The sequence below is a fragment of the Mobula birostris genome, chromosome 8 (assembly GCF_030028105.1).
Source record: "Mobula birostris isolate sMobBir1 chromosome 8, sMobBir1.hap1, whole genome shotgun sequence".
NCBI lineage: Eukaryota > Metazoa > Chordata > Chondrichthyes > Myliobatiformes > Myliobatidae > Mobula > Mobula birostris.
This window is the reverse complement of record NC_092377.1, coordinates 160,048,901-160,071,443: the sequence shown is the minus strand read 5'-3', so window position 1 is coordinate 160,071,443 and position 22,543 is coordinate 160,048,901. Positions and strand designations below refer to the sequence as shown.

At 43.5% G+C, this 22,543-nt stretch overlaps 1 protein-coding gene across 1 annotated transcript in view; it reads left to right on the top strand.

Moving 5' to 3' along the window:
- LOC140201872 (electrogenic sodium bicarbonate cotransporter 4-like) overlaps positions 1-22,543 on the top strand; it is a 133,655-nt gene that overhangs the window by 73,919 nt on the left and 37,193 nt on the right. Inside the window, exons 13-18 of the mRNA XM_072266624.1 lie at positions 2,553-2,824; positions 10,443-10,504; positions 12,540-12,740; positions 15,667-15,780; positions 19,326-19,487; positions 21,469-21,647. Coding sequence (XP_072122725.1) covers positions 2,553-2,824; positions 10,443-10,504; positions 12,540-12,740; positions 15,667-15,780; positions 19,326-19,487; positions 21,469-21,647 — 990 coding nt within the window. The remainder of the gene's footprint in view (positions 1-2,552; positions 2,825-10,442; positions 10,505-12,539; positions 12,741-15,666; positions 15,781-19,325; positions 19,488-21,468; positions 21,648-22,543) is intronic.

The window sequence follows — 22,543 nt, the reverse complement described above, 5'->3', positions numbered from 1 at the left end:
CATGGCTGGGAGGGGTTTGGAGGGCTATGGTCCAGGTGCAGGTCGATGGGCCAAATAACAGTTCATCATGGACCACACACACAAAATGCTGGAGGAACTCAGCAGGCCAGGCAGCATCCGTGGAAAAGAGTACAGCATCCAGCCGAAGGGTTTCGGCCCGAAACGTCGACTCTTTTCCATAGGTGCTGCCTAGCCTGCTGAGTTCCTCCAGCATTTTGTATGCGTTGATTGGATTTCCAGCATCTGCAGACTTTCTCTTGCTCATCATGGACTAGGTGGATTGAAGGGCCTGTTTCTGTGTTGTAGAGCTCTATGACTCCACGACTCAATAACTGCCAGGCTACTGCAGGCAGGTGATGCTTTAAGTTACTGAAGTAGTATTTAGAGTCCAGCAATGCTGATCTGCAAAAGTGTTTGTGTTCCTGCAACAGTGAATAAATCTGGAACGAAATGTTCATGTTAATCGTGGAGATACACTTTGGCTGTTAAATATTCACTATGTTCTCTGAAGGCTTTCAGAAAAGTTTCTGACTGGTTTGGCCCATGTGCCTGCAGCAATGCTCAGTGTGGGTGACTCCGGTCTGCCCAAAGTGGCCCGCAGTCCAGTCGGTGCAGAAGTGGCACTCAGGCCAGCAAAGTCCCCATAGTGGGAATTAATTCAGCTTGGAACGTTCAGTCTAAAGGTTTGCTGGCCCAGTTACACAGCCAATGGAGCAGTGGCCTCATGGTACCAGAGACATGGGTTCAGTTCTGAACTTGGGTGCTATTGGAATTGGTTGACTTACTTTCAGCTCGTTACACCGCTGTTGCTTAGGGCAGACATGAAGGTCCTCCATCTCTGCCTGTCCGTACCATCGCACACATATACAGAAGGATTCTTCATTGCTATTTCTGCATCAAATTTTTTTGATCAGTCAGGGTTTTTAGCCCTGAATGAACCCCCAAACCTGGAGGACCAGTGGACCTCTCTTAGTCCGGCCTCTACCCCTTGACCTGTTTGACATGGGTGACCCCACCAAGAGCTAAAGCACAAGGCGTGACTCCAGGCAACACAGCTCTCCAGGTCACTGAAACACGCAAACCTCCAGGTTCTGGTCCTCTTGGAGGTGCCAGTATTGGTTTGGTACTGCTTTATTACTGTTATGTCCACTGAGATAGAGGGAAAAGCTTTTGTTTGCCTGCCATCCAGACCTCACCCCACACACAAGTGCATCAAGATTAGAAAAAGGTAAAAGAATGTCATAGAGTAATAAAGGCATCCATTAGTCTTGCGAAACCAATGATCTGTGCCTGGAAAGTCTTCACTCTCCAGGGTGCAGGCCTGGGCAATGTTGTATGGAAGACCAGCAGTTGCCCATGCTGCAAGTCTCCCCTCTCCACGACACCGATGTTGTCCAAGGGAAGGGCATTAGGACCCATACAGCTTGGCACCACTGCCGTCGCAGAGCAATGTGTGATTAAGTGCTTTGCTCAAGGACACAACACGTTGCCTCGGCTGGGGCTCGAACTCATGACCTTCAGGTCGCTAGTCCAATGCCTTAACCGCTTGGCCACGTGCCCACACAAAGAATGTGAAACATAATATTTCAAGTATGAGAAAAGTGCAGTACATGTAAACTGATAACTCACCATGGAGTGGTGGGTGTGTGGTACACACTGCCAGGGGTGGTGGTAGAGGCAGATACATTAGGCACGTTTAAGAGACTCTTCGATCAGCACATGGATAAAAGAAAAAATGGAGTGCTATGTGGGAGAGAAGGGCTAAACTAATCTTGGAATTGGTTAAAAAGTCGGCATAACGTTGTATCCAAAGGTTCAGTACTGTGCTATATTGTTCCATGTTCTCCAGTCTATGTAAAAGTGCAAGTGTGCAGGGGGGTTTTGCTCATTCTACCTGTGATCACATGGGTTTCCACCATCTTGAAGGTAGGTTAGGTGGCCACCAATGTGTGGACGAGGAGCAATCTTTGGAGGGAGTTGAAGACAATGAGGGGAGAGTATGTAAATGGGATTGATGTGGAAGATGTAAAGTAGATGGTTGCTGATCAACCTGGATTCGTTGGCAGCCCATTGAAACCTACCGAATGTTGAAAGGACTAGATAGGGTGGATGTGGAGAGGATGTTTCCTCTGGTGGGGGTATCCAGAACTAGAGGGCACAGCCTCAAGATTGAGGGGTGACCCTTTAGAACAGAGGTAAGGAGGAATTTTTTAGCCAAAGAGTAGTGAATCTGTGGAATGCTCTGCAGTGGAGGCCAAGTCCGTGCTTATATTTAGGTGGAAGTTGATCATTTCCTGATCGGTCAGGGCAGCAGGTGTTTGGGGTTGGGTGGGATCTGGGATCAGCCATGATGGAATGGCGGAGCAGACTCGATGGGCTGAATAGCCTAATTCTGCTCTTATGTCTTATGGTCTTATGGACCCTACTCTAGGGGTTTCTAACCTTTTATATGCCATGGACCCCTACCGTTAACTGAGGGGCCCTTTGACACTAGGCTGGGGATGCCAGCCATGTTGTATCTCTCTGTGACTTTATGCTTATCTCTCTTGCAGAAGTAACGAAATAGACTACCTAGAATTTCGGCTCTGGATTGGCCTCCATTCTGCTTTTCAGTGCCTCCTCCTCGTTGCCACGGACGCCAGCTTCATCATTAAGTACATCACGCGTTTTACGGAGGAGGGCTTCTCCATGCTCATCAGCTTCATTTTCATCTACGATGCCATTAAGAAGATGATCGGGGCCTTCAAGTACTACCCCATCAACACCTGGTACAACCCAGACTACGTGACAATGTACAAGTGTGAGTGCGTGGCACCAGACATAGGTGAGTCAGCCTCTCTCTGGCTATCCATCCCGTAGGGTGATGATGGCTCCTTTCAATTAGAAAGGAACAGCGTGTGCGTGAGTGGATTTTAGGTGAATAGGGGGTTGCACAGGTCCAGACCCACCCTCTCGACATCCCGCACCAGATCCAGCGGCATGGTGGAGTCCAAGACGGCTGGGGGAAGTTCTGTTGCAGTGAATGGCCAGACCAAGCTTCGATGCAAAGGATGCCCTTTCCGTGCATCACGGCACGTGTTTAGTAGATGGCCGTTGACCCTACGAGAGGGATCATCCGCCCTTTGATAGGTCTTGTTTTTCGTCCTGCAGGGTGTCTAGCCACCCTCCTCACCAGGCAAGCCTGGTGGGGGAGCCGGTTTAGTCGCCGACCACCCGACCGTGCGACAGGTAGTACTGGGTTACAAGGTACCAGTAGCACTCAGACGAGTGACCTGACAGTCAGCCATCGCCACATTGGAGACAAGGAGAAACATTGACCAGAAAACTCAAAATACCAAAATTAGTTGACCTCCTGTGGAATTTCATACCAGACTTTTCCTTTCAGATATTTTCCAACTAGTTTATACCAATGTCTTGTGCAGTACAAAGTATAAGACATTATGTTAAACATCCACCTACCCAGTTCCTGCCTAATGATGGTTATAGTTGGGTGTCAAGTGCTTTCACATCTTCAGAATGCACCCTGCACTTACAGTACCGTGCAAAATCTTAGACACCCTGGATTTTTAATGTTTTCAGATGGTACGGCCTTCACAGAGCCCTGATCTCAACATCATCGGGGCTGTCTGGGATTACCTGGGGAGACAGAAGCAAGCGAGACAGCCAGAGTCTGCAGAAGAACTGTGGCAAGTTCTCTAAGATGCTTGGAACAACCTACCAGCTGATTTTCTTATAAAAATGCACAACAGTGTGCCCAAGAGAACTGACACGGTTTTAAAGGCAAAGGGAGGACACATCAAATATTGATTTGATTTAGTTTTTTTACTGTTTACTTCTCTCCATAGTTTTTTTTTACTTAGAAACTTTTCATTTCATCACTTTTGAAAGCATCCTCGCTTTACAGAATTCTTTTACATGTGTCTAAGACGTTTGCACAGTGCTGTAGCTCCGTCCTGATTTCTGCTGTGTTCTCTGTAACTGCACAGGCCTCCACTGAATCCAGAGTTTGCCAACACCCTCAGTCTCAGCTTCATTAGGTCCAGACTTCAGTAGAACTTCTGACATTTCCACCCCCCCACCAACTGTTCATATGTGAATACTTTTCCCTAATTTCTGAAATCTATCAGAGGACTGATTTGGAGTCAAAGTGCTTCAATCAGCAGCTAGAATAATTCAAAGTAATTTTATTTTCTAAGTACGGATTCATCACCATATACTACCCTGAGATTCATTATCTTGCGGGCATTTGCAGATGAGCATAGGAATACAATAGAATTTATGTAATCGGGCTGCAGTTACAGCTTTTACTGATTAGGTTAACCAAAAGCAAATCTATTTACTGACAAGGAAGGTCATCCCAGCCAAAAGGTTCAACTCATCATTGGTTAATAAATTCATTAGTAAATCCAGTGAGGAAGTAGAAGCAGGTGATTCTATTTGTCAGCCTACTTCTTGTTGGTTTAGTAATAACTCCATTTAAAAACAAAAGGTTTCCTTGCTGTTAAAGGGAAAAAGGTAATTCTCAGTCAAACAGAGGAAAGCGCGCAAACACTTCACAGTACCAGCAACCTAGGTTCAATTTCCGCCGCTGTCTGTAAGGAGCTTGTAAATTCTTCCTGTCAGTTTCCTCCAGGTGCTCCTGTTTCCTTAGAGAGTCCAAAGACATACCGGTAAGTAGGTTAATTGGTCATTGTAAATTGTTCTGTGATTTGGCTAGGGTAAAATCGGGGGTTTGTGGGGGGCGTGATGCAAAGGGCCAGAAGGGCCGACTCCACACTGTATCTCAATAAAATAAAATTTAAAACTACTCAGAATAACTAGCAAACAACCATTGTGCAAAGGGAGGCTAGCGTGCAAGTACAGAAAAAAAAACAAATACTAAAAATTAAATAATACTAAGAACAAGAATTATTGATCTAAACCTGCTTATTGTATTATAAAGGGAATAAATAAGAAGGTGAAGCTACAGATATGGTTTACCTGGACTATAGTGAGGAGTTTGACAAGATCTAACAGAGTAGGCTGGTACAGAAGATTAAGACACAGGGTATCTGAGGTGTACTGACAAACTGGATCTACAATTGCCTTGGTGATAGGAGGCTGAGGGTGGTGATGGATAGATTTTTTTTCTGACTGTAAGTCTGTAACAAATGGTGTACCACAGCGATTGGTGCTGGGATCTTTGTTTGTTTGTAAGATCTCCAAGTGACTTGGGTGAGAATGAAAGTGGCCTAATTAGTAATTTTGCAGCTGAGATAAAAATTGGTGGAGTCAAACAAATTGTCTAAGGATATAGAGCAGGGATTCCTATCTTGGAGGTTCATGGACCCCTTGGTTAATAGTAGGAGTCCATGGCATAAAAAGGTTGGGAATCCCTGATATAGGGGGACATAGATCAGTTGGAAAGTTGGGCAGATGGTAACTGATGGAATTTAATTCAGAGAAGTATAAGGTAATGCACTTTGACAGGCCAAATTCTGATAGAATCTGGAGTAATTGGCAAGGACTCACTTTCAAGGACTTTTCATCTCATGTTCTCAATATTTATTTATTATTATTATTATTTCCTCTTTTTGTATTTGCACAGTTTATTGTCTTCTTGCCTCTGGTTGAACAACCTAGTTGGACAGTCTTTCATTGATTCTTTTATGACTATTATTCTATAGATTTATTTAGTATGCCCACAAGAAAATAAATCTCAGGGTTGTATTTGGTGACATATATGTACAATGATAATAAAGTTTACTTTGAACTTTGAGTGCTGATATACAGAGATACTTTGGATTGCAAAGTGCATAGCTCCCTAAAAGTGTCAAGGACAGTGTAAGAGACATTGGCATGCTTGCCTTCATGAGGTGAGACATTGAATCCAAGAGTTGTACAAATCATTGGTTGGACTGTAATTAGAGTGCTGTGAACATTTCTATTCTCTGCACTAAAGCATGTGGTAACATTAGAGAAAGTGCAGAAGAGATTCTCCGGGATGTTGCCTGGAATGCTGAGCTGTAATTCTAAGGAGAGATTACATAGGCTGAATTTAGTTTCATTAACATATAACTTAGAGAGATTTATAAAACATGAGGGACACTGTTCCCTCTAGGATGCGTGGCCACACAGTAACTGCAATGCTCCTGCACACATTGCCTTTGTTGCCGCGTATCTGGATTTATGACAGACAAGAAAACGTTTATGAAATGTGATAGATTTTCTTTGTTGTACAGTATTTCATTATACCCTTCAATTAATAAAATCGAAAGTATGTGACTTTCAATTTCGTTCTAAATATCTATAGTATACATATTGCAAAAACAAACATTTAAAGTTTCGCGCAGTATTCAGGCCGTGTAAAAATTGCCTGCTCAGAGCAGTGCTCTGCACAGCTGTAAAAAAAAAAAAATTGGAGGGTATGTTGACGAGCGGTATAGATAGGTTCTTTTTCCTAGGGTAGCAGAGTCTAGAATCAGAGGGCACAATGTGAGAGGGGGGTAATTTAAATGAGATCTGAGGGGCAAGTTTTTCCATACAGAGGTCAATGAGTATCTGCATTGAGCTGCCAGAGGAGGTGGCAAAAGCAGGTGCAATTATAACACTAAAAGGGCATTTGGAAAATTCTTGGATAGGAGAGGCATGGACCTAATATGGGCAAATAAGTTTAACATGGATGTGGCCGTCAAAATTCAAGTAGGCTGTTTCTGTGCATCTCTATGATTCAATAAAATGGAACAATTGTTCTTGGTGGCCACAGGGAATATTAATCTCAATGTGTGCTTTCTTTGAATGGACGTGATTTTGACAAGTTCTGATAATTTGACTATTGTAATGCATTATTTACCTCTTTCATATTTGCTGCAAACACTGTTTGGCTGCTTTCAAACCTGAGTAAGTATTCAATAAAGAACCTCTGCTGTCTCCCTGCATCGCATTATGTTTGTCTAGACTTGCAGCTGAGAAGTCCCAGCCCGGTTAGATGTTTGTGTATGTAGAAGCTACTGCTTCAGATGAGTGTGGGGAATGGAGTTTCTTCTGAGACCCATTCCAGTGGGCAGAGGAAACCCTTTCGACTTGTGACCCACCACGACTTGTTGGAAGTCTTATTGCCCCAGGTGGCTCTGTAGTCTAGCTACGGGAGCTGCTGTTTCGCGGCTCCAGCAACCCGTTCAATCTTGACTTATTTGTATGGAGTTTACATGTTCTCCCCATGACCATGTGGGCTTATCTGGATGCTCTGATTTCCTACCACTTCCCAAAGACATACATCTTTGGTAGATTAATTAAACATAGTGATATGACCCTGGATTTTACGTCTGGCAGAAGCAGAAAGGAATTGTTGCTTTTCCATAAGACCACAAAATCTAGGAGCAAAACGAGGCTATTTGACCCAATGAGTCCTCTCTGCCATTTCATCATGGCTGGTCCATTTTCCTTCTTAGCCCCAATTTCCTGCCTTCTCCCTGTATCCCTTCATGCCCTGACTAGTCAAGAATCTATCAATCTCTGCTTTAAGTACACCCAATAACAAATTCCACAGATTCACCACTCTCTGGCTAATGAAATTCTTCCTCATCACTGTTCTAAATGAATGTCCCTCTATTCCAAGGCTGTGTTCTCTGGTCTTAGACTCTCCCATCATAGGAAACGTCCTCTCCGCATCCGCTCTACTGAGGCCTTTCAATATTCGATGTTTCAATGAGGTCCCTCTCATTCTTCTGAATTCCAGTGAGTACAGGCCCAGAGCCATCAAGTGCTCCTTGTACAACAAGCCTTTCAATCCTGGAATTATTTTTGTGAACCTCCTTTGAACCCTCTTCAACGTCAGCACATCCTTTCTTAGATCGGGGGCCCAAAACTGCTCACAGTGATGCAAGTGTGGTCTCACCACTACTTTATAAAGTCTCAACATTACATCCTGGCTTTGATATTCTGGTTCTCTTGAAATGAATGCTAACATTTCATTTGCCTTCCTCACCACTGATTCAACCTGCAAGTTAACCTTCAGGGAATCCTGCACCTCAGATTTTTGAATTTTTTTCTCCATTTAGAAAATGGTCTATGCTTTTATTTCTTCTACCAAAGTGCATGACTGCCCACTCCTGACACTGCATTCCATCTGATCCTTAATTTTCATTTCATGGTGCATTAACACAGCACAGCAAATTCCTATACGTGTAAATGTATATAGCCAATAAACTTGATCCTTGATTCTTGATTAGAGGATAAAATGAATGTGTTGAAGAACACCTCTTTTGATTAGATGTCCCTTAACTGAAATCACTCGAATATTTTAAATATACGAGGTTTATAAATTGTTTAAGCCTCTACGAATGTTCACCTTTATTTTCTGGCAGTCCATTCTAGCTCTGTGTCATTAAGATGTGGTACTAACATTAACAGAGTCAGATTGGATTCCTGGGCTGCACAGTTGATTGATTCTTGGCACAGTTTTACTCCAAAGTTTTTATCAATCCAAAGAGAATATAGAGTCATTAGTAAGATTTACGCTGCAATATACTTGGAAGCTGACTCTTACAGACCTCCGATACTCTTGTAACATTTACTACCACCCCGTAAAAGGTTCATTTTTCAAAGGGTCAAAGGTTCATTTTATTGTCAAGGTACAATACAACTCTGATATTCGTCTTCTTCAGATAGCCAAGAAATATAGAAAAACCATGGGAGTTGTTGAAATAAATGACATCAACTCCCCCCACCAGCACAAAAAATAAATAAAACTCTCTATTCCCAAATCCCCCACCCCTCCCTTGCACAAAAAGCTAACAGATTGCCCACATGGAAAATGGCAGCTGGAACATCAAACGCCCCAAATCCCCAACCCCCTCCCTCACAGAACAAAACAGCGACAATAACATCGAAACCCCAACCCCCTCCCTCACAAAAGAAACAGCGATGATAACATCACATTCCCAACCTACTCTGTCCTTGGCATTACGGGGGCTGCAAAGCAAAGTCATCATGACCATCACCGAGGTTGCTGAGCGAGGATCCAGATGGCTATGCATCAAGAAGTGCAGCCCGTGGACTAATGCTACTGGGACACAAGCCGGGATCTGATCAACCCTGGCTGGGTTGCCTAGGCAAGAGTGCCTGATGCTGAAAGACCCAAAACACCCAACGACCCCAGGTTACATCACTGATGATTGTGTCCAGGCACATCCTTGGATGTATCTCAGCATCAGAGAGATACGCAATGACTTGGAAGATAAACTGCTTACTGGCCTTCTACATATTGCTGTGCTTGAGAGGGTAGGGAGATGTTCAGTTTAATGTCCCTCACTGTTGACTCCTCGAGGGGGGCATCAGTCTTGGTGCGGAAGTGGATCTTGAACCCACAATATTCTGAGTCAAGAGGCAGAGATGAAGACTACTGAGCTGAAGTGGACAATTTAACATTGGACCTCAGGCATAGAGAGGAAGAGCATGGAAAGTAAGACACATCTATGCTTCTTAGTGATTTAAAACAAAACTTTTTTCAAAATTAAGTAAGAGTAAAAAAAATATTGTTGGAGCGTTGACCCCTAATTCCAACCCAGTCTTCATTGCTACCTGTGACAACACGGTCAAACAGTTCAACTGGGAAGAAAGAAAAGGAAATGCTGCTGTCACACTGGGAATCAGATTAAGAGTTTCACCGGAGAATAATTAATTACATTATATTTATTGAGATATGGAATAGGCTCTTCCAACCTTTCGAACATGCCACCCAACGATCCCCAATTTAACCCTAGCCTAATCATGGGGCAATTTACAATAACCAATTAACCTACCAGCCAGTACATCTTTGGACTGTGGGAGGAAACCGATGCGGTCACAGGGAGAACGTACAGACTCCTTACAGACAGCGGCGGGATTCAATAATTTTAATACAGAGCACTTATTATCTGCAGAATAGAAGGAGGTAGAGAGAGAAAATAAATCAGGTGTGATTGAATCGCAGAGCAGTCTCGATGGGCCAAGCAGCCTAATTCTTCTAATCGTTTTTATGATTTTTATTGATAAAACTATATCAGCCAAAACATTTGAGGCTGGGTTGGAATTTTGATTCACAGTAAACAGTCGTGTAAGGTAAACAAAAGAGGACAGCAATGGCTAATACCAGAGGACGTACTTTTAAGGTGAATGGAGGAGAGTTTAGGGGAGATGTCAGAGATCGAGGTGGAAAGCAAATAATATTAATTGAGTCAGGGACAGAGCAAGGGAAGTAGAAACTACAGCAACCTCCCCCAATAAAGACAAGATAATTTTTTCAGGGGTGTACAATGAGTGGAGGAGAGTTCTGTACCAATTCCATGCATGAAATAAATTTGTTTGTCAATGGGAGAAACTGAGGTAATTTCACAAAAAAGGACTGGGGGATGGGAAGCTTTAAATCAGCAAAGCTGCTAGTTTTTTCATCAAACTAATCACACTTTTTTGTTGCCTCACAGTGAATACAACCTTCTTCAATGCTTCAGATTCACTGGCTTTGAACAACACTAATATTTCTTTGGTAAGTTGGCAGATTTATGTCTATAAATTCTCTAGCCCAGCCAAGAGCTGTTCTCTTCAATCCCATTTGAAGTAGTTTGGGTCACAACTTTCCACAGAGCAAGAACACGCTGAACTTTTTTTTAAAAAAATGCATTTCATCCTCACTCTGTGTCCTTGCATCTGGGTAAGAATTGCAGAAGATATACGTTCAGTAGTCACTTTATTAGGTACTCCTGTACACCTTGTTAAAACAATTATCTAATCAGCCAATCAGTTGGCAGCAACTCAATGTATGTAAGCATGCAGACGTGGTCAAGAGGTTCAGCTGTTGTTCAGACCAAACCTCAGAATGGGGAAGAAATGTGATCTAAGTAACTTTGAGCACATTGGTGCTAGATGGAGTGGTTCAAGTATCTTAGAAATTGCTAATCTCCAGGGTTTTTCAAGCACAACACTCACTAGAATTTACAGAGAATGTTATGAAAAACAAAAAACATCCAGTGAGCGTCATTTCTGTGGGTGAAAATGCCTTGTTAATGGGAGACATCAAAGGAGAAAGGCCGGACTGCTTCAAGCTGACAGAAGAGCAACAGTAGCTGAAATAACCACGTGTAACAACAGTGGTGTGCAGAAGCGCATCTCTGAAGGCACAATGTGTTGAACCTTGAACTGGATAGACTACAGCAGTAGAAAATCATGAACATGCACACACTGGCCACTTTATTAGGTATAGGAGGTATCTAATAAAGTGGCCACTAAGTGTAAACACAACAGTACCAACAAAATCTCAGCGTGAAGCCCGGTTCAATTCCCACTGCTGCCTGCAAAGGGGTTGTTATGTTCTCCCCATGACTGCATGGGTTTCCTCCGGGTACTCCAGTTTCCACCCACAGTCCAAAAACCTACAGGTTGGAAGGTTGTTTGGTCATTGTAAATTGTTCCGTGGCTAGAATTAAAATTGGGGGATTACTGGGTGGTGAGGCTAGAAGGGCCTATTCCACATTTTATCTCAATTTTAATTTTTTTTAAAATCTGGACAAACTCCATGGGCCAGACAGGACCGGAGAAATGGCAAACAGTTAATGTTTCAGGTCTGAGACGCTTCATCAGACCTCTGCTAATTCAGGCAGTTCCTGTTGCATGGCCTTTACTTGGATAGGGAGACTAAGCTGTCCACTGTTCTCTTGGTGTGGCCTCAGACGCTCTCGAAGCTTTATGGAAACAGGCCTGAGGAAAGGGCATTTCTGTAATGGGGCTGCTCGATTACACAGTAGGATGGCAACTTCACCAGTCCAAGTTTGACCCTGACCTGTGGTATTGCCTGGGATGAATGTGCACCTTTTCTCTGTGACAGTGTGAGGATACTGAGTGTGTTTTCTTTACGCACCCGAAGAGGAGTTTGTGCATTAACTGGCTATGGCAATCGCTCTGGTATAGCTACGAAAGGGAGATGTTATTCTTATTAAAATACAGCACAGAGTAGGCCTTTCTGACCCTTTTGAGCAACGCAGCCCAACAACCCCTGATTTAACCCTTGACAGTTTACAATGACCAATTAACCTACCAACTGCTACATCTTTGGACTGTGGGAGGAAACCGGAGCACCCAGAGGAAAGCCCTGCAATCACAGGGCGAACGTACAAACTCCTTACAGGCAGTGGCAGGAGCTGAACTCCAATCACCTATACTATAAAGTGTTGTACTAATCACTCCACGACCATGTCATGAGAGACGGCAGATGCTGGAGTCTGGAACAACGCACGAAACTCCGGAGGAACCTGGAGGGAAATGGACAGTCGACATTTCAGGTCAGGTCCCTTCACCTGGACTGGGAGGTCCTTGATGATGGATGTTGCTTTCTTGTGACAACACTCCTTGTAAATGTGCTCAGTGAGAGGGAGAACTTTGCCTGTGATGGACTAAGCTGTATCCACCACCTTCTGTAGACTTCTCCATTCCTGGGCATTGGTGTTTCCATGCCAGGCTGGGGATACTCTCCACATAATGTTTGACCATGCGAGGGTTTACACTGATTCTCTTCTTTCTGTCCCCAGTACAATGTTGTCAATACCACAGCCCTGGATTGGAGTCAACTCAGCAAGAAAGAGTGCCTCAAGTATGGTGGGAGTTTGGTTGGAAAGTCCTGCAAGTATGTCCCAGACCTGGCCCTAATGTCTTTCATCCTCTTCTTCGGCACCTACTCTCTGACTGTGACCCTCAAAAAGTTCAAGTTTAGTCGCTATTTTCCAACCAAGGTAAGTGCTCCCATTGGATCTGGGGCTTCAGGCCTTTTCTTGGTGCTGGGCTTCCTCTGGCTTGCTGGGTGCCTCATGGGCAACTGCCCACTAGAGATGTAGGAACTGTTGTTAACAGGCTTTAAACAGAGCAAACTGTTGTTTACAAGATATGACTAAACATGTCCCCAACAGCCCTTGAGGAGGTGGTGATGGGCCACCATCTTGAAAGGCAGAAGACAGAGTGAGGCCTCCGTAGGTCAGGGTCGACCATGGTGGTGTCTTAGCTGTCTCGATATGCAAGCCTGGGCAGTACAATATGGGGAGCAAGCTGGTGCCCATGTAGCTCCACACATCCTCGCACCTGAAGAACCCAAAGCAACAGCTGAGTTGCCAGTCGGCATTGTACTCAACGTAGGACTGCCTTAGGGACTCCCGTTCCAGAGTTGTCCCTTACAGTTCACCCCTGAAGCCTTCCCCACGAGAGGGTATAGCTGACAAGCCCCATCTGCCCAAAGTGACTGCTTTTAACATGCCAACAACCCACCCTTGCCCCTTCTCCTGTCAGTAGAAACAGCTCTGCTGGGCATAGCAGCTAAGCCGCATGTGAAGGCCGGGATTTGGGCTTGGTTGTCAGAGGTTACTTGAGACACATGCCTTTCAGAGCATTTTATAGGCAGTGGGAGCTTATCCCCACTACCATCCCCAGCTATAACAACCTGGAAACATACAAGAGTAAGCATAGGAGTGGGCCTTTCAGCCTTTCAGCCCAGAAAGCTGCGCCGAACTAACTAAACCAGTAATTAAACACCTAACTAAACTAATCCCTTTTGCCTGCATAGGGTCCATATCCCTTTCATTCTCTGCACACTCACGCGCCTAAGTAGGAACCTCATAAATACCCCTGTCATTCTTGCATCTATCAGCAGCCTTGGCAGTGCATTCCAGGCCCCCAGCATTCCCTACACATATGAAAAAGACTTGCCCCACACATCTCATTTGAACTTGCCCCCTCTCAACTTAGATGCACATCCTTTTGAGTACAGCATTTTGAGCCTGGGAAAGAGATGCTGGCCATTTACTCTACGTTCCTTTCATAACCTTATAAGCTTCTATCGGATTTCTCCTTGGCCTCTGTTACTCTACAGAAAACAACCCCAGTTTGTAAAATTGTTCCTTACACCACATGCCCTCTAATCCAGAAAAAAGTTGATAATCCTCTTCTGCATCCTCTTCAAAGCCTCGACTTTCCTCCTACAGGGGGGTGACCAAAACTGAATGTAATATGTGGCTTAACCAAAACTTTTTAAAGTTCCAACACAAGTCTTGAACCCAGTGCCTTGACTCATAAAGGCAAGCATGCCATGTGTGTGCTTTATCATCTAATCAACCTGTGCAGCCACTTTCATGGGGCTATGAACTTGAACCCAGGAATCCTCTGTACATTAACACCTTCAAGGGTCTTGGCATGTAGTGTACACTGTCCCTGAGTATTTGATCTCTCAAAGTGCAGCACCTCACATTTGGCCGGATTAAACTCCATTTTAAACACAAAATAATCTGCAGATGCTGGGGTCAAAGCAACACTCACAACACGCTGGAGGAACTCAGCAGGTCGGGCAGCATCCGTGGAAACGATGAGTCGACGTTTCGGGCCGGAACATCGACTCATCATTTCCACGGATGCTGCCCGACCTGCTGAGTTCCTCCAGCGTGTTGTGAGTGTTGCTTAAACTCCATTTGCCATTTCTCTGCCCATGTCTGTGACTATTCTATATCCAGCTGTATCCCTTAGCAATCTTCTGTATTGTCCGCAACAGAACCAATCTTTCTATTGTCTGTGAACTTACTAACCCACCCATCCAAGTTTTCATCCAAATACCTTGCACACATGTGTACACACACACACACGTGTGGGGCAGTTAACAATCAACCACTTTGTTATGGATCTGAAGTTTCATATTGACCAGAGCTGATAAGGATAGATGTTCTTCTCCAAGGGAGATTTGTTACCCAGAAAGAATCTTATTATAATTCAATAATTCGTATAATTCATGGTCATCTTTGATAACATGATTTTTTTCAATACTTCCTTCAATTGATTTCCTTCAATACTTTGTGAGTTCCTCAAGGTTTCCAGCTGAGATTTTAATGGTGTTGAATTAACAAATTTTCCAGACAGTTGGTTGTCATTCCTACTAATACTCAAACAAGATTCATACTTCTATGTTATACAACAGCATAATAAATTTTCCAATGAATCTGATGAGGTCAAGCATAACAGGAAATATACAAGCATGCCTGGCTCTGACTATAAAGCTACCCATGTTCTTGACCCCTGGATTTCCAGACACCATCCCCTTGCTCCAACCCACGCCCTGGATGCTGTATTTCCCACTTGCACTTTGCATTGCCGGCTGACATTCCAGACTAATGAGTGAGCCAGATGTCAAAGTTCAGGATTTCTGAACAATCAGATGCCAAATTATTGGAGTTTTACTATAGATGTTAAAGCAAGAGTTCCCAACCTGGAGTCCAATGTTGCCTTGGTTAATGGTAGGGATCCATGGCATAAAGAATTTGGGAACCCTTGTGTTAGTGCATTCTTTGACTAATGGGACTAGCATATAAAGGCATCTTGACAGGCATCAATAAGATGGGCTGAAGAGCCTGTTTCTGTGCTGTGTTACTCTATGATGCATTGGCCAGGCAAAATGAAAAAATAAAATTATTTTTCTAATGGGAACAAAAATTTCTAAAGTTCTTGATATCCTTGTTGAGTTTGTCTGTGTAGACTCTCTGCTTCTGGCTGGATTAACTTTGCAAGGTCTGCTGCCCTATTTCCCTTAACACCTTCCCTACACCTGGCCCCAGTCCCTGCTTGTGTTTGTACCCATCCTTTCTTCTTTCCTTCCCCATTTCTACTCACCCCTTTGTTTTCCACTAGATCCGAAGCCTGATCACTGACTTTTCCACGGTCATCTCCATTCTTGTTTTCTGTGGAGTCGATGCTGTGGTCGGACTGGAAACTCCCAAACTGCATGTGCCCAACAAAATCAAGGTTTGAATGGAATGTGTCTGTTTCCCAGTTGTGCCTTTCGTCCCTCTGGTATGCATCCTTCAGAAGTTACCTTCCCAAACAGGCCTGAACTGCATGGTGTGACACTGAATAAATAACCTCCCTTGTTTCTCCAAGCTTGACTCAGAATAACCGGCTATTCTCAACACTCACTGTGACACCTTCAATGCTTTAGGTCTTTCTGGACCATCTTTATCTTCTACCATGCAAATCCTGGCTTGCATTAGAGCGGAGGTGGTGTGAAACATCAATATGGTTATCTCTAGCCTGGCACTAATTGACTTAACTCTTCCAAACATAAAGCCTTTAAACCAGTGAGTCTAGAATTTGATAGATATCAGAGTACAGTCTGGGAGATCTGTGCAGATAGAATACAAAAGTGCATCACAATCCAATTCAAGACAATTTAATATTAAACTGACAGAGACTATATTTTATAATTGGGTTGAGTTGTCCTCTGATCTTGGCGATTCATCTGTAGACAATTCATCACCGTATGAGGAGACATCATCAGTGTGCTGTTAGTTGTGGTGTGTCTTCCAAATGATTGACCTTTACTTACAGTACTCATCAATCAGCTGATTGCCGTCATTACGGATGTTCAATCATGAAAGTCATGGCACAAGCGAACACGTGGCGTGCAAGAGAATTCCCAGGAGCAAGGTCTTCTGTGAACAATTCTATAAGCAGACTTGTAGACTTGTTAGAAGTCAATGCGGGCTAAATTACAGGCCACAACACACAAAGTTCGCCACACAAACATTCAGCGACGAGATCCCCTACCTACATTACAATTGAGTTTCCAAAATGATGGTCAATCAGCTGATTGATAAGTATATAAAGGCTTGACACACTACAAATTAACAGAGCACTGATAATGTCTCCTTACATGGTGATGAAATGTTTGCAAGTAAATTGCCGAGATTGGAGAACAACTCAACCCAACCCTCAACCACCTGAGCTACCCATTTTCTCAATTATTTCCAACTGCATGTTATGTTGTGTTAATTGTGATCCATGTCTTCCACTGAAATCCATGTTTGCAACCATAGCCAGCAGCTCTGTCCCTCAGCTTCCTTCAGAGAGGTGAGATTGAGAGATGTGTCTTATGAGACCAATGGTTAGTTAACAAACCACCACTGTCCAACTTTCTCATTCACGAACATGTGTTTACACAACCAGAAGCACACTCTGGACTCGATAAATCACCCCAGTTTTAATGATGTCTCCCCAAAGTTTAGCACAAGGGTCATTTTACTGTTCTGGGCTTCAAATATACCAGATAAATCTCCAGCTGGAAAAAATTGATACTAATGGTTATCATCTTCCCATGAACCGACACTGAAAATGTTTATTCTAATGCTGTCCTCTTTTTCTCTCATTCACCCTTCCTCCCTTCTTTGTCTGGATGTCTTTTTTCCATCTCTTGGGTCTATCTAAGCTGCGGAAGCTTATCAGTGACTTCTCTATCTTCACATCTATTCTGATTTTTGTTGGGATTGATATGCTTTTTGGGCTGAACACACCAAAACTCCAAGTGCCCACAGAGCTGAAGGTAAATTCCAAAGGTTTTTTTTATTTTGCCATTTACGAGTGATATAGTAAGGAATGGGCTGAGTGTTGTACTGACTTATGGATCTTACAAAAGTTGAAGCCTTAATGTTACATGTTTGCAGAACAAGAACAACAACAGAGTAGAGTGATTCATAACTTTTTACTGAGTTACGTTAGCAATGGTGCACGCTGGGCAACTGGGCACATGATCAGTTGCCACCTTCTAGCAATCGATCAGTTGCGGTTCAATTCCCACTGCTGCCTGTAAGGAGTTTGTACCTTCTCCCCGTGACTGCATCGGTTTCTTCCCACAGTCCAAAGAACTGCCAACTGCTAGGTTAATTGGTCATTGAAAATTGCCCTGTGATTAGGCTCAGATTAAATCGGGGGATTGCTGGGCAGCACGGCTCGAAGGGCTGTATATCAAATAATTTTTTTAAGATTTTTGTCTGGAGACTCTTTCAGCACAGTACATTTTTAGGAGAGTAAACCATTTTATCCTTTATGTGACTTTTTTTGCACTCAGAAGTGAGGATTTTATTTTTGAACTGAGAAAACATAAAGGGGATTCAATGCTGATGTGATCAGAAATGATGTAACTCAAATTTGTCATCATGTGACCTGAGACATTAAAAAATTAAATTAAAAAATTAAAGCGAAGGCGTTCAACAAATTAAAGAAAAGGGCCTGCAGTCAGCGTTCAATTGGTAACCACAGAAGCCAAGAGCACAGGTGAATCTGTACTCCTACAAGTTTTTTCCAGGCACCATCCAATTCCACTTCAGACTCTCCATTATCCCAGGCAGGTCTTTGGAGCTTCAAATTTAGTTGTTGGTGGTGGGGTCAGTGAGAGTTGCTGAGTCTTTAGAGCGAGTACCACCAGGCTCTAGCACAGCTTCTACCCTGCTATTGTACTGAATGGCTCCCTACAGTAGCATGATAGGATAGATTTTTGACCTCACTCTCTACCTCATTATGATCTTGAAGCTTTCTGTCTAGATGCACTGCTTTCTCTGTAGCTGCAACACTTTACACTTTATTCTGCATAACCATAAGAGATTCTGTAGATACTGGAAATCCAGAGCAATACTGAGACCAACACAGCAGGTCAGGCAGCACCTATGGAGGTGTGTACCTTTCGTTAGGTCTTATAGTAAAGAACCCAAAAAAAAGCACAGAGTGGATCTGCTCAAAGACATGTTTGTTACTTGCTGGGAGAAACACCTTCACTCCTCAAGGATGGCCTGCTGCTTCCGATTTTCAGGCAGTCTTATTTGGTGACATGTACATACATTCTTTGACAATAAATTTATTTTAAACTTTGAATTTTGAGAAATACCTAGCCCAGAGGATTGTGCAGGTGGGACCTTCAGGAGTATTTAAAACTGAGATAGATTTTTTTGGAAAGGTCAGGGAATTAAGGACAACGAGGAACTGGCACAGAGGAAGAGTTGAGGCCTGGGACATTGGATGATAGGGTAGGCTTGAGAGGCTGAGCGGCCTGCATATGCTCTTATTTCCTTGTGGAGAAAAGATGGCACTTAAAGATATTCCAGCACCTTCAGTCATTCAGCAGGTTTATCCTACCAAGCGCATGAAGTAGAACACAGCACAGTAGCATAGCAGTTAGAGCAACGCTACTACAGGTCAGGGCATTCCAAAGTTCAGAGTTCAGTTCCGGCGCCATCTGTAAGGAGTTTGTCCATTCTCCCCATGATCTTGTGGGTTTCATAGTGCTCTGGTTTCCTCCAAAAGTCCAAAGACGTACCGGTTAGTAGCATAATTGGGCATTGCAAATTGTCCTGTGAGTAGGCTAGAATAGGTGGGTTGTTGAGTGATGTGTCTTGTTGAACTGGAAGGATCTGTTCCTCAATGTATCTCTAAATAAACTAATAAACTGTACCAGTGGCAGTGAGGTTCAAGAAGTGTGCAAACTAACAGAATAATTCCCCTCATTCACCCCTCCCCTTCAGCCAACACGAGCAGACCGGGGGTGGTTTGTTATCCCCTTCGGGAAAAATCCGTGGTGGATCTACCTGGCCAGTGCTCTTCCGGCCCTTCTTGTCACCATCCTGATCTTCATGGACCAACAGATCACAGGAGTGATTGTGAACAGGAAGGAGCATAAACTGAGGGTAGGTAACAGGCCACAGCATTCTTCTGCATCTTGTTTCCATAGCAACGGTTAGTAAGGAGGATGACTATTCCCTCAATAAAATTCCTAAAAGAATTTAAGGTTTCCCACTGAAAATTAATGGAGATACATTCTGATTAATACTTTTCCTAATCACTTTCCATTCTGATGAAGAATCCTAGACCAGAACCTACACCTGTTTCTTATTCCTGATCCACTAATTGTTGACAGTTTGACTTGCTGCTCCTAACTAATATTTAATAAATTTGGTGCTTTTGCTTCTTAGTAATTTACCTTTGATTATTTTGGAAATTTTGATATCCATTTTTCCTGATGATTAAATCTGATTGGCTGATGCTGTATACGTCATGGGATCCAGTGAATCTCAAGATAGTATCTGGTGACATCCATTCAGTGGCCTCTTCATTAGGTACACCTGTACACCTGCTCGTTGATGCGAATATCAAATCAGCCAATCACGTGGCAGCAACTCAATGCATAAAAGCATGCTGACATGGTCAAGAGGTTCAGTTGTTGTTCAGATCAGACATCAGAATGGGGAAAAAATGTGATCTAAACGACTTTGACCATGGAATGATTGTTAGTGCCAGACAGCGTGGTTTGAGTATCTCAGAAACTCCTGGGATTTTCATACACAAACAGTCTTTAGAGTTTACAGAGAATAGTGTGAGAAACAAAAAAACATTGATTCAGCAGTAGTTCAGTAGGTGCCTTGTTAATGAGGAAGGTCAGAGGAGAATGGTCAGACTGGTTCAAGCTGAGAATAACTCAAACAACAGTGGTGTGCCAAAGAGCATCTCTGAATGTACAACACCTCAAACTTTTAAGTGGATGGGCTACAGCAGCAGAAGACCACAAACATCCACTCATTGGTCACATTATTAGGTACAGGAGGTACCTAATAAAGTGACCACTGAGTGCGTACCTACTTTCATAATAAACTTAGTCTGAACTTTGAACCTTGATGGATGTCAATGCCACAGAGCTGTCAAACATTTCTGCCATTTCCCTGCCTTCCACCCTATGATTCACTCCTCCCTCACTCCCCCATGCCACTGGTCCACGACCTTGGGTTTTGAGCCAACCAACATTCCCCTGTCTGGTCTCTTTTCAACGTTTTCAAACCCTTTGCTGCCACTTTAAGGTAGTGTTCAGGAGTTCGTGGACTGTCCAGAGATCTCATGGTAGAAGGAAGGAAGCTGTTCCGGAATCACTGAGTGTGGGCCTTCAGGCTCCTGAACCTCCTCTCCAATGGTAGTGGTCATGTCCCAGGTGGCACAGGTGGCCAGTAACTGTGTCATTTTATTGAGGCACCGTCACTTGAAGATGTGCTCAATGGCAGAGAGGCTTGTGGGAGAAAGTTATGAGAGAAATTTCAGGGTTTTTTCCACAAAGTGGGGAATTGGCTATTTCTTTAGCTCAAGGAAAGCCATGGACATAGGAGCAGAAGTAGACCACTGGGCCCATCGAGTCTGTTCTGACATCCCATGATGGCTGATCCATTTCCCTTTCGACCTCAATCTCCTGCCCTCTCCCCATAACCTTTTATGCCCTTACTAATCAGGAACCCATCTACCTCCGCTTTAAATATACCCAGTGGCTTGGCCTCCACAGCTGCTTGTGACAATGAATTCCACACAAGCATTGGGCTAGAGGCCCATCTGGTGTGAGCAGCCCATGCTCTGTTGACCTTGTCTGGAGAGCCAAGTACGACACAGACGATTGGGTTAGACCATAAGATACAAGAGCAGAAATAGGCCATTTGGCCCATTGAGTCTACTCTACTATTCCATCATGGCTGATTTATAATCCCTCTCGATTCCATTCTCCCATGAACTTTGACATCCTTACTAATCAAAAACCTATCAACTTCGGCCTCGGCCCTTAGTTTTATTGTATGAAGGAAGTACAGAACACTGTGTGGCATTTGGATTAACAACGATCCTCCACTTCTACTGCAGAAAGGAGCCGGTTACCATCTGGATCTATTCTGGGTTGGTCTCCTGATAGCGGTCTGCTCCTTCATGGGCCTCCCGTGGTATGTAGCAGCCACCGTCATTTCCATCGCACACATTGACGGCTTAAAGATGGAAACTGAAACGAGCGCACCTGGAGAGCAGCCACAGTTTCTTGGGGTCAGGTAGGTGCATGCAAAGTCCAAGACCAAGTTTATCGTCATGTACGCACAGACACGACGCAAAACCTAATCACAGCAGCTTCACACACGCAGAGAATTAGATAAGCAGGGTTCAGAAGTTAAATTATACAAATTATTTATTTGTATTAAATTATTTAATAAAAATAAAAAATAAACAAATTTTATAAAGTCAAAGTTCATGTCTATTGCCAAGTGCACAGGTATACATACAGTATATTGCAATGTACTGCTGCTGCAAAACGACTAATTTCACGGCCTATGCCGGCGACATTAAACCTGATTCTGATTCTGTGTGGGCATGTCATCAAAAACCTTGGCAAATTTCTATAGATGTGTGGTGACTGGCTGCGTTACAGCCTGGTGTGAGAACACCAATGCCTTTGAGCGGAAAACGTCCTGCAAAAAGGTAGTGGATTTGGCCCAGTACGTCACAGGTAAAGCCCTCCCAACCATTGAGCACATCGACATGAAACGTTGCCGTAGAAAAGCAGCATCCATCATCGACGATCGTCCCCACGCAGACCGTGCTCTTTCCTCGCTGCTGCCATTAGATGGAAGGTACAAGTTCCTCAGGACTCTCAGCACCAGGTTCAAGAACAGTATTATCCCTCAACCATCAGGCTCCTGAACAAAACGGGATAACTATACTCATTCTATTTCTGTTCCCACAACCAATGATCTCACTTTAGGGACTCGTTATTTCATACCCTTGTTATTTATTGCTATTTATTTATATTTGCATGTGCATATTTTGTTCATTGATCCTGTTTACAGCTACTGTTCTATCGATTTGGTAAGTATGCCCACAGGAAAAGAATCTCAGGGTTGTATGTGTAGACGTGTATGTACTCTGATAATAAATTTTACTTTGAACTTTG